The following is a 12,743-nucleotide window of genomic DNA, read 5'->3' as shown; positions in this document are numbered from 1 at the left end:
CCTGGACTGGGGAGGTGACCTGCCCCTTTGAGGGTGACCTGTCCCCCATCTGTAAGGCGGGGACAGTGGCATCATAGAGCTGCTGGGAGCATATGAGCCCAGAACTCGGGGCCTGGCACGCAGCCGGTGCTCAGTGCCCGGGGACGCGGGCGCAGAGTCTGATTCGGGCCTCCTGCTGCCCTGGGGGCACGCGGAAGACGCTAGGCCGGCGGAAAGGCACCTAGGTGGGCCGTGGTCCCTGCTCCTAGCAGGCACATCCCTGATTCTCCACTGGCCTCGGCGTTCCCCCCACGCTTGGCTTGGGCTGGGCGAAACAGAAGTTACCTGGGTCCTGCGGAGAAGGGCACGAATGCCAGCGGGGAGCGCTGCTGCGGGTTGTCCGGGTCAAAGCGGTAGGGATTGTACACCTAGGCAGGGGCATGGGGGGTGGGTTGGGGGCTGGCCCAGCCATCCCAGCCTGGCTCCCTCCCTCAGCCTCTGGGGAGCAGCCCAGCTGGACAGAGAACTTCACTACCGTCCCGCCACGCCCGTCTCGTGGTGCGCAGGCATGCCAGGCTCCTTCCCACCCCAGGGCCTTTGAACTGGCTGTTTCCGCCTCCCCGTTCTTCACACTTTTCAGGTCTCAGCTCAAACATCTCTTTCTCGTCAAGGCCTTTCCTCACCATCTGAGCTAAAGTGCCCCCCCTCCAGTTTTTATTTCCTTTGTGCATTTATCGGTACCCAAAATGATCTTATTTTTTGCTTGTCTTCTTCCTCCACGCTCCACTGGGAGCTCTGAGGGCAAAGACAGTATCTTCCTCTGTCCTCAGTGCCCAGCACAGGGTCTGGCACACAGTAGGTGCTCAATAAATATTCGTTGACCTCATGAACTAGCAATGAAGCAGTGGGGGAGGGGCGCTCAAGTCCTGTACCCAGCCCTGCTGTCTGGCTCCCTGCCCCCAGATTGCCCCTTCTGAGGAGGAAGAAGCGAGGCAAGGGGGGGTTGGGGCAGGAGCTCACCTTGGAGTCAGGCCACACTGTGGGGTTGTGGTGGGTCCCGTAGATGCTGACCAGACAGATGATTCCTGTGGGGAGGGGTGGGGTCAGTGGGGCCAAGGGGAACCACTGGAGACCTCCCCCTCCCTGGTTCTCCCTGCAGCCATAGCATTCCCATGAGCCATCTGCCACCCCTTCCTGCCCCATCCACTCCCTCTGCTTCTCCCTAAGAGTCTCCATCACCTTCTTTCTGGCTACCATGCTAACCACACAGGGATCCCTCTCACTCACATCACTGACATTGCTCCTCCTCAGCTCAGACACCTTCCATGGCTCCCTACTGCTCTGAGGATTGTGCTCAAGTGACTCAACCTGGCATTCAAGGCCTTTGTCTGCACCCTGAGGCTCTGCTCCATAAGCAAGTTCCTTCTTTCACTTCCTGCTTTCAAGGTTCACTTCTCATGTTCCCTCTTCCAGGCAGTCCTCTCTGCATTCTGCCACACCTAGAGGCATTGCTCCCTATTTGGGGCTGCTCCCGCCCCTGTCCCTCCCTTTAGCCCATCTTTGACCCCATGTGGCTAAGAATATCTGTGCCCTGCTGTATTTCCCACAGACTGGGTGGTACCTTGAGGCCTCTCTAGATCCCCAGCAAAACCCAGGAGAGGACTTTCTCTCTGGGGGATATCTGGCACCTGAATGAAACCAACACCCCCATCCGTGTGCCCTCATAGGGCCACCCTGCACACCCCCTTCCTTCCCCTGGCCTCACCCACTTCTTTCTCTCCCTACACACCTGGGTCCCCCATCACCCCAGGAGCAACAGCCACACAGAGCGCTGCCCATCCACAGGGATGGTGCACTGGGGCGGGCATAGCCGGGCAGCAGGGAGCACACGGTGGGCACCTTTGGGGATGATGCGCCCATCGGGGAGCTTGATGTCCTCCGTGCAGCGGCGGGAGACCAGCGTCACGGGCGGGAACTGGCGCAGGCTCTCCTTGATGCACATTGTGGTGAAGGGCAGCTGGGTCAGGTCGTCCCTGGGGAGCATGGAGCGCCGGGTGACTGGGAGCCCCCAAAACACACGCGCGCGCGCGGGCTCAGCAGCAACCGCGCAGGAACCCGGTCCCGGATCTCAGACTTGCCCCCACTTTCGGCGTTTACAGCTGTGCCAGGCACAAACCCCGACCCTCAGCGTGCACAGGTTTGACCCCGGCCAATCAGGGCACGGCTGGCAGGCTTCCGCAGGTCCCACGTTAATCCTTTGACTGACGCATTGCATGGAGGTCAGGGGGCACCGGGGGAGGGGCCAGGACGGGCCGACCCCGGGCAGCAGTGACTTGCCAGCCGGTATAGACCGAATTCAGTATTTTAAAACCTGTGTATCCTCTCCTTATGCTACTATTTACTTAATTTTATTTTCCTTTGGACTTCAGGGCCCAAAATTGGATGAATTATAACTCTTGGTTTGTGGTCTAGATTGTTTTCTTTACACCAAGAGGTTCTCTTTCAAAGGACCTTTGTGTCGCTACCGTGAAGGGCAAAGAGCAAAGAGCATGCCTGACTAGCTGTGTCCCTAGAGACAAACACCCTGGAAAGACAAGCGGATGACTGACTCCTGGCCAGACACTGACTCCCGCCAATCTCAGGGCCTGCAGCATCGTCTTGCTGCTAAAAAGGCAGATTAGCAAGGACCAGCAAGGTGTTGAAGACACAGTGGCACACAGCGAGAGCATCTCCCTGAGACCATAATTTGAAAGGTCGACAGGGAACCGAAAGGAGCTTTGTCAGTGACCGACGATATTTAATGCTGGGTTTTCTTTGCGTCCCCCAGCATCAGCTCTCCACGCAGACATCTGAAGTAGTTTGGACTATTTCTCCTGACTCTGCCCTTCCCCTCACATTTGAATCATACAGCCCTGCTCTTTGCCCCATGGCACTGCAGTGCCTTTTGTGCAGGTGGGTGGAGCGGTCAGTGCCGACCGCATATACGGTGGTGGTCCCATAAGATTAGTGCTACAGAGCCTAGGTGTGGGGCAGGCTAGACCATCTGGGTTTGTGTAAGTCACTCTGTGTTGTTCCCACCACGACACTGCCGAACGATGCATTTCTCAGAACATGTCCCCGTCGTTAAGCAGCAGATGACTGTCAGTGTCCTGCCCCATTCATGTTGGGCTGGGCGATATCACTTGCTTTAGCTAATGCAATGTTATGATGAACCAGAGGTTTTAAGCTGTGTGGCTCTCTGTGCTTCTGGACTCTGCCTCATGCCAGGGTAGCTGCTGGCCCAAGAGGAATGAGGGGATAGGTGGGGCAGACCTGAACCCAAATCTCAGTTTGGAAGCAACCCCACTCAGCTCAGCAGCATCCAGCAGTAACAAGAGTAACGTGCAGACAAGAGCAAGAACTATGTGCAGACAAGAACGGGAGATAAATGCTTGCTGTAAACCTCTGAGTTTGTGGGCTGTTTGTTATGCAGCATTACTGCAACCATTGCTGACAAAGACATTCCTGACTAAGAACTCCTGCATTACAAGATGGGCACAGGCATCACTGTCATCTCCACTTTACAGCTGAATAAATTGAACTTGAGGAAGCTTAAGTGACTTGTCTGAGGTCAGGCAGTCAATAAGTGGTAGAGCAGAGAGATTCATACCCAAGGCTCTCGACTCCACCTGCCCCCTCCATCCCCCTGACCCCATACTGACCACTCCAGCTCCTCCAGCTCCCGGCCTTTCATGACTTCCTGGATCTCTTCCCGGCACTTCTCCTGGTACTCTGGATACTTGGCCAAGTTGAACAGCAACCACGAGAGCCCACTGGATGTGGTGTCATGACCTGCAGGGAGATGAGGAGCTTGAGTGGAGGCTGCCTGAAGATGGCAGAGATGCTATCTTCAGACAATGGCCCTCACACCCCCGCCCCAGCCTCACGCCAGGTCCTCACCCTCAAACATGAAGGTGTCCGCCTCAGCTCGGATGTCCTCATCTGACAGTTCCTTCCCCTCTTCATCCTGGAATGGGCAGAGAAGATGCTCAGCCCTGTTCTTCCTGCTCGCCACATCCCAGGTGCTCCTCCAAAGTTAAGACACCCCCCCCTTAGCCAAGCTATGGGAGAAAGGATTCCCAGGAGGCAGAGGTGTGCCACTCGTCTAAGAAAGATGGAAAGAGGGAAGGAGAGTCAGAGGGCGGGGGGGGAGGGGAGTTCGTATTTCCTCAGTAGCTCCTAGCACCACACATCCTGCCAGATGTCCAACAACGATCTCATGATCAGGTCTTAGGATTATCATGTTGTAAATGAGGAAACTGAGGCTCAGAGAGAAGAGTCAGATGACTACGGTTAGAGCCAGAACTGTCTGAATCCAGAACCCAGGTGCTGCTTGGAACACCCAGAAGCGCCACCAAAGGGTGACCACCTCTCTCTGCAAGTGTCGCATTTCTTCAAGTCTTGTATTTCCTCTTTGTAAAAGTTGTGGGCTGAAGTGTGTTCATGCCCCTCTGGAATGTATATGTTGAAATCCTAAACCCCAGGACCTCAGAATGTGACTGTATTTGGAGAGGGGCCTTGCAGAGGTGATTAAGTTTCAATGAGGTCGTGAGAGTGGGCCCTGATCCAATGTGACTGGTGTCCTCATGGGAGGACGAGATGAGGACGCGGACACACACAGAGGGACGACCACATGGAGACACAGGAGAAGACAGCATCTACAGGCCAAGGAGAGATGCTGCAGAAGAAACCGGCCCTGCCCACACCTGGATCTCAGGCTTGTAGCCTCCAGTACTGACAAAGTTGATCTCTGTGGTCTAAGTCCCCAGTCTGTGGTGTTCAGCAGCCCCAGCAGGCTCAGCCAGCCAGTCTCGTGTGTTCTGCCTCTGCCTGTATCCTGGATCAGCGCTAGTTGGGACGTTAATCATTTTACAAAGGTGGTATAAGCTGTGAGGAGGCTGCCCGCCGGGGCCCAGCCTCACCCTGGCCAGCAGCAGCACATCGATGAAGTCCAAGGTCTTGCCCTGCCTGGCCTTCAGCCAGGCCTCAGCCCCCTGCTGGCGTAGCCCCCGCCGCCGCTCCTGGATGACCTCTGTGGTGAAGCGGTGCACAGTGTCACAGGCCTGCCGGAAGCGCCGCCCATCGGCCGTGAGGTAATAGATGAAGTCGAGGTGGTGGTGCAGGGTGTACTGCCGCCGGACCACCAGCGCGCTCAGCGCGATGATGGCTGTGATGTAGTCGCTCATCTTCCTGCCAGGGAGAAGGGCCGTGAGCCAGGCTCGTCCCCCAGACAAGCTTCCTCTCCCCGTGGGGAGGTGCCAAAGAGAGGCCCTATGGTAACTTTATTTTCTGAATTCTCCATGCTCTGCCATCTGGGCCTCACTGGCTGGGGACACACAGCCCCTCCCAGGACTAGACAGTTCTTAGGGACTGCAAACGAATCACCCAGGAGCATGTCTTTCATGTGCAAACCAACCAATCCAGAGCCCATTACCAAAATTTATCAGCCTGAGCCAGCATCCCCTGCCGCAGTCACCCCAGGGCCAGGTACTGGTCAACCAGGGACAGCGCGTACCCCCCAGAGCCTGCTGAAATTACTCAGATCAGCCCATCTCAAGTGCATACCTTGCCTCACCTGTTTCTCCCCACAAAAAAAGGCTTTTTCATGCTTTCTCCTGGCTGACCCTATACTTCCCCACGTGGCCCTGCGTGGTGTGTGGGCCCCCTCCTCTCGGGAACTGTAAGCAACCAACTGTGTTTTCAGCGGCAGTCGTCTCCTGATCTGTTGCCCTCACAACACCTGAATAAAAGCAAAATCTGGGTACATTTTAAAACAGGCCCAAAGAGGGAATGACGACCTTCAGAGAGATGTAGCATCACTAGAACTAAATGGCTACAATTCACAGAGTGGGAGAGAGTATTTGCAACTCATCTATCTGATGAGGAGCTTGTGTCTAAAATATATAAAGAGCTCTTAATAATCAATAATCAAAAGACAAACCAATTAAAAAATGGGCTAAGGATATGAATAGACATTGCTCCAAAGAAGATACGCAGATGGCCAATAAGCACAGGAAAAGATGCTCAACAGCATTAGCCATTAGGAAAATGCAAATCAAAACCACAGTGAGATACCACTTCACCTGGAATGGCTATAATCAAAAAGACAGATAATAATAAGTGCTGGCGAGGGTGTGGGGGAATTGGAGCCCTCACATACTGCTGGTGGGAATGTAAAAGGGTGCAACCACCTTGGGAAAAAGTCTAGCAGTACCTCAAAAGGTTAAACATAGAATTATCACATAATTCCACTCCTAGGAACGTACCCAGCCATTCCACTCCTAGGAACATAGCCAAGAGAATTAAAAACATCTGTTCACACAAAAACTTGTACCCAAATGTTTATAGCAATGTTATTCATAACAGCCAAAACGTTTAAAGCAATCAACTGTCCATCAGTGGATGAGTGGATAAACAAAGTGTGGTATTATGTAGTGAATGGGATATTATTCAGCAATTTAAAAAATTAATTATTGATACATACTACAACATGGATGAATCTGAAAACATTATGTTGAGTGGGAGGAACCAGACACAAAAGTCCATGTAATTCCATCTATATGAAATTTCTGTAGCACACAAACCAAAGAGAGAGCAGGAAGCTCACGACTGCTTCGACCTGGTGGAGAAGTGGGAAGGGGGGGTGAGTGCTAAGACGTACAGGGTTTCTTTTTGTCCTCAACAAAATTTTGGCAAACCAAGTACAGCAATACATCAAAAAGATTATACACCATGATCAAGTGGGATTTATAACAGGGACACAGGGATGGTTCAACATCCGCAAGTCAATCAACGTGATTCACTACATTAACAAAATGAGAAACGAAAACCACATGATCATCTCAATAGATGCAGAGAAAGCATTCGACAAGATCCAACATCCATTTATGATAAAAACTCTCAATAAAATAGGTATAGAAGGAAAGTACCCCAACATAATAAAGGCCACATATGACAAACCCACAGCCAACATCATACTCAATGGACAAAAACTGAAACCCATCCCTCTGAGAACAGGAACAAGACAAGGGTGCCCATTTTCACCACTCTTATTCAACATAGCACTGGAGGTTTTGGCCAGAGCAATTTGGCAGGAAAAAGAAATAAAAGGAATCCAAATAGGCAACGAAGAAGTAAAACTCTCGCTGTTTGCAGACAACATGATCTTATATATAGAAAACCCCAAAGAATCCATAGAAAAACTATTAGAAACAATTAACAACTACAGCAAAGTTGCAGGGTATAAAATCACCATACATAAATCAGTAGCATTTCTATATGCTGACAATGAACTAACAGAAAAAGATCTCAAGAACTCAATCCCATTCACGATCGCAACAAAAAGAATAAAATACCTTGGGGTAAATTTAACCAAGGGAGTGAAAGATCTATACAACGAAAACTACAAGACTTTCTTGAAAGAAATCGAAGACGACATAAAGAGATGGAAAGACATTCCATGCACATGGATTGGAAGAATAAACATAGTTAAAATGTCCATACTACCTAAAGCAATCTACAGATTCAACGCTATCCCAATCAGAATTCCAATGTCATTCTTTACAGAAATTGAACAAAGGGGGCTGGCCCCCTGGCCGAGTGGTTAAGTGCACACGCTCCGCTGCAGGCGGCCCAGTGTTTCGTCAATTCGAATCCTGGGCACGGACATGGCACTGCTCATCAAACCACGCTGAGGCAGCATCCCACATGCCACAACTAGAAGGACCCACAACGAAGAATATACAACTATGTACCGGGGGGCTTTGGGGAGAAAAAGGAAAAAAATAAAATCTTAAAAAAAAAAAAAGAAATTGAACAAAGAATCCTAAAATTCATATGGGGCAACAAAAGACCGCGAATTGCTAAAGCAATCCTGAGAAAGAAGAACAAAGCTGGAGGCATCACAATCCCTGACTTCAAAACATACTACAAAGCTACAGTAATCACAACAGCATGGTACTGGTACAAAAACAGGTGCACAGATCAATGGAACAGAATTGAAAGCCCAGAAATAAAACCACACATCTGTGGACAGCTAATCTTCGACAAAGGAGCTGAGGGCCTACAATGGAGAAAAGAAAGTCTCTTCAACAAATGGTGCTGGGAAAACTGGACAGCCACATGTAAAAGAATGAAGATCAACCATTCTTTTTCACCATTTACTAAAATAAACTCAAAATGGATCAAAGACCTAAAGATTAGGCCTGAAACAATAAGTCTTCTAGAAGAGAATATAGGCAGTACACTCTTTGACATCAGTTTCAAAAGAATCTTTTCGGACACCATAACCCCCACATGAGGGAAACTATAGAAAGAATAAACAAATGGGACTTCATCAGACTAAAGAGCTTCTTCAAGGCAAGGGAAAACAGGATTGAAACAAAAAAACAGCCGACTAATTGGGAAAAAATATTTACAAGTTATTTATCTGACAAAGGGTTAATCTCCATAACATACAAAGAACTCACACAACTCAACAATAAAAAATCAAATAGCCCAATTACAAAATGGGCAGGGGACATGAACAGACATTTCTCCAAAGAAGATATACGGATGGCCAATAGACACATGAAAAGGTGCTCATCATCACTAATCATCAGGGAAATGCAAATCAAAACTACACTAAGATATCACCTTACACCTGTTAGAATGGCAAAAATATCCAAAACCAAGAGTGACAAATGTTGGAGAGGCTGTGGAGAAAAAGGAACCCTCATACACTGTTGGTGGGAATGCAAACTGGTGCAGCCACTGTGGAAAACAATATGAAGATTCCTCAAAAAGTTAAGAATAGAAATACCTTATGACCCAGCCATCCCACTACTGGGTATCTATCCTAAGAAACTGAAATCAGCAATTCCAAAAGTCCCATGCACCCCTATGTTCATCACAGCATTATTCACAATAGTCAAGTCATGGAACCAACCTAAGTGCCCAGCAACTGATGATTGGATAAAGAAGATATGGTATATATATATATATATATATATATATATATATATATATATACAATGGAATACTACTCAGCCATAAAAAATGACAAAATCGTCCCATTCACAACAACATGGATGGACCTTGAGGGTATTATGTTGAGTGAAATAAGCCAGACAGAGAAAGACGAATTCTGTATGACTCCACTCATAGGTGGTAGTTAACATATGGACAAAGAGAACTGATTGGTGGTTACCAGGGGAAAGGGGGGTGGGGGGAGGGCACTAGGGGTGAAGTGGTGTACCTACAACATGACTAATAATGATGTACAACTGTAATTTCACAAGGTTGTTAACTATCATAACCTTAATAAAAAAAAATTCTAAAATTGATTATGGTGATGGTTGCACAACTCTGTGAATACGCTAGAAACCATTGGATCATATACTTTAAGTGGGTGAATTGTATGGTATGCGATTGACATCTCAGCACACTCTTCACAAAAAGCTCAGACCCGGCTGGGCTGCGGGAGCTGTCCGTGGTCCTGAAGCATGGTGCTTTCCTGCGCTCATCGCAGTCTGTCATCTTCTCGTGTATTTATTTGTTCATGGTTACTGTCTTTCTTCCCACCAACATGTAAGATCCAGAAGAGCACTGGCTTGTCTGTTTTGTTGACCACTGTATTCACAGTGCCTAGTTCAAGACTGGCACATAGTACGTGCTCAGTAAATAAATCTTGGATTAATTAATGAATTAATTACAAAGGCCGCCTCTGCCTTACTCAGCTGAAACACACCCCTACAGGGCCCTGAGTAACAAAGTCAGCAGCTTGTTGTTGAGGACCTACCATGTGCTACAAACTGGACATTTTTTATGTCCCTTATTCCTTTATCCCCACTTAGACTATAAGCTCCAAGGAATTGGGACTTAGTTGCTCACCACCATATTCCCAGTAGTGCCAGGCACATAGTAGGTGCACAATGAGTATCTGATGAATGAATGAACCAGGGCAATAGTTATTTTACTCATTCAACCAATATTCACTGAGCTTCTACTGTGTTCCAGGGCCGTGCTGCATCGTTTTAGCCTTAAAGCATCTCTCAGAGAGTCAGGGAAACTGAGGTTCAAAGAAAGAAACTGAGGCTCCTGAAGTGGAGAGGACACTTTCCAAAGACCACATAGTCTTCATGGAGGAATGAGTGAGACTAGCATTTACTGAGCACCTACTGTGTGCCAAGCCATTGACTCACATTATCTCATTTAATTCTCTCACGATGACTATGGGAATGGAATGAGGGTGTCCATTTTTTGGATAAGGAATCAGGCTCAGAGAGGTGATGTCAGTTTCGTGGAAAGACACAGCCTGTCAGTGGCAGATAGCCAGCAGCCCAGGGCTGCGTAACACCTAAGAGTCTCCTTTCTCCTCCCACCGCCGCACCCCTAGAGCAGCTGGCTCTGTCTTCCCCGGGGAGGTCACACTCACTCCTGGCAGTTGCTGTTGTAGCTGAAGACACATTTCTGCAGACTGTCCAGAGTCATGAGACTGATGTGCTCAAACATGTCCAGGGAGACCACGGAGCCCTCCGCCAGGCACCGCCACTTAGCCTGGAGGGAGACACGTGGCGAATGGGCGTGGAGGCCGCAGACTTCAGGCCGTCCGACGGCGACCTGGCTGCATGCTCACTGCAAGCCCCTTCATGGGTAGGGACATGAGGCCTCCTGATGTCACATGATGCCCATGGGCTACAGCCTGGACCAGCCTCACTCCGGGACCCTCTTCCCAAGCAGACTTGGGACTCACGTGCATGGTGTTGGTACACTGGTTGAAGATCTTCATGTAGGGCTTCAGGATGTCAAAGTGGAAGGCGGGGGTCAGCAGGCGGCGGTGCCGGCTCCACTTGTCCCCTTTGCTGAGCAGCAGCCCATCTCCTGGGCCCCAAAGACTAAGGTTAGGGCCTCTCTCCCTGCTGTGAAACACTCCAAGAAACCCACGCCCTCCTCCCTCTCCCCTGAAGCCCCGGCCCCAGACCACTCAGTCCTGCACTCACCCAGCCAAGGTTTCAGGAAGCCATAGAAAAGGTCATCCTTGGGGGCAATGGCAGCTGTGTAGAAAGAAGAGGCGATGACGACTCAAACAGACACTTGACCTCTGCGTATGACCTCTATGGACCTCCTCTCTGGGCTCTGACCTTTCACCTCATCCCCCAAGTCCATCCTCCTCACCTTCCCTAGAAAGATCCTTACAGCTGATCTGAAAATGAGCCTCCCCTGCTCAAACACCGACCATGGCTCACTATTGCCCCTGTAAAAATGTTCAAGCTCACACTAGCATTGAAGGCCCTACCCCATCTTGCCCCATATGCCTCCCCCACATTACCCTTCAACGTGTAGCAAAAAACGCCACATGCTGTCCCTCACCTCCACACCTCTGCCCCGACTGTGCCCCCACCAAGAATGGATTTCTCCACCTGGGTCTTCCCCGAGTCCACCTCCCTCTGTTCTGCCAACTCAGGTCATCTGAATCACCCATCCTGTGCGCCCAGGCGCCAGCCTCGCCCTCTCCAGTCTCCTTCACGCCGGTCCCACAGGGATCTTATCTGATTCCAGATCTGACCGTGTCTCTTCCTGCTCACACACCCACTGGCCTCAAGCACCAGCAGCTTGGCCCATTTTCAAGGCCCTAAATGATCGACCCCAGTCGAGGCCTCTCTCAAAACAGCTCTGTCCTCCGCCTCCTGCATGCTCCACATTCTAACAGTGCACATCTTTTCCCAGCTCCCTGAAAGAGCTGCGTTCTCTCTTCTCTGAGTCTTTCCATCAGATGCCCTCCCTGCCTCGAACCCTCTTGCCTCATCCTTCGAGTCTCTGCTCAGATGCCATCCCTTCCCTCAGCAGTCACTCTGGGGCATCCGTCCAGTTACAAGCCCCTTGAGAGGAGAAGCCATGTCAGTCACTGATATATTGGTGCTAAATAAACTTTTATTGAATGAATGAGTGAATGAACCAATCAATCAAAGGATGAATGAATGAAAAAATGCATGGATGGATGGATGGATGGATGGATGACTGAGTGAGTGAATTCCCTTTCTACGTGCTGAACAGATTTGGGACGCAATGGCCAGGGACCCAGGAAGGAAGTACCTGAAACTCAAGGGATGTCACTTTTACCTGTGATATGACTCAGCCCCCTACACATACACTCCCCACAAATTGGCCCATTGTGCACACAGTCATCTGTCCACTCATTCTCCCACTCGACACACCTCTTCTGTCACCCTTCTGTGACCAACCCATGCTGGGCAATGCTGGGGACCCAGCGACGGCTCAGCTCCACGCCCTGCCTGGCAGAGCTCTGGGTGTGGTGGGAAAAAGAAGCAGAGGCACGCCATGCCACTGTGTGGAAGGTGTGCCAGGTGTGAAAGGAGGTACAGAGGAAGGGATGCTGGAGTGAGGGCAGGCTCCCGGGAAGAGGCAGCAGTGGAGAGGAAGGTGGAGCCTAGCCACCCCTCTCCTCTCTGGGCTCTGGACCCCAGGCTAGGTCCCCAGGGGCCTTCCCCATACACAGACCTGTCCAGTGGCTGGCCTGCTCAAACACTTCCCATGGCTCCCTGTCACCCCCAAGGTAAAACACAGGCTCATTCACTTTGCACACAGATGCTCTGCGTTCAGCTCATGTCTCATTTCCTGTCTCTCTCCACACATCATCTTCAGTCCAGACACCCAAGTCACCTGAATTGCCCTGGCACTTTGACAGATCTATACCTTTGCCCTGGCAGGACCCTCCACCTGGGACT

At 50.3% G+C, this 12,743-nt stretch overlaps 1 protein-coding gene across 8 annotated transcripts in view; it reads right to left on the bottom strand.

The window, feature by feature from the left end:
* The window catches only part of CYP4F22 (cytochrome P450 family 4 subfamily F member 22), a 52,384-nt gene that overhangs the window by 1,034 nt on the left and 38,607 nt on the right, over nucleotides 1-12,743 (bottom strand). For all 8 annotated transcript variants that reach the window (XM_070246515.1, XM_070246513.1, XM_070246511.1 and 5 more), the window contains 9 exons: nucleotides 10,998-11,051; nucleotides 10,751-10,878; nucleotides 10,433-10,554; nucleotides 4,941-5,208; nucleotides 3,919-3,985; nucleotides 3,681-3,810; nucleotides 1,879-2,012; nucleotides 1,000-1,064; nucleotides 325-407 (listed from right to left, as the gene is read on the bottom strand). In XM_070246515.1, the coding sequence (XP_070102616.1) occupies nucleotides 325-407; nucleotides 1,000-1,064; nucleotides 1,879-2,012; nucleotides 3,681-3,810; nucleotides 3,919-3,985; nucleotides 4,941-5,208; nucleotides 10,433-10,554; nucleotides 10,751-10,878; nucleotides 10,998-11,051 (1,051 nt within the window). The remainder of the gene's footprint in view (nucleotides 1-324; nucleotides 408-999; nucleotides 1,065-1,878; nucleotides 2,013-3,680; nucleotides 3,811-3,918; nucleotides 3,986-4,940; nucleotides 5,209-10,432; nucleotides 10,555-10,750; nucleotides 10,879-10,997; nucleotides 11,052-12,743) is intronic.

Source organism: Equus caballus, chromosome 21 (assembly GCF_041296265.1).
Source record: "Equus caballus isolate H_3958 breed thoroughbred chromosome 21, TB-T2T, whole genome shotgun sequence".
Taxonomy (NCBI): Eukaryota; Metazoa; Chordata; class Mammalia; order Perissodactyla; family Equidae; genus Equus; species Equus caballus.
The sequence above is the reverse complement of the archived record's forward strand: the minus strand, read 5'-3'. Positions and strand labels throughout refer to the sequence as shown.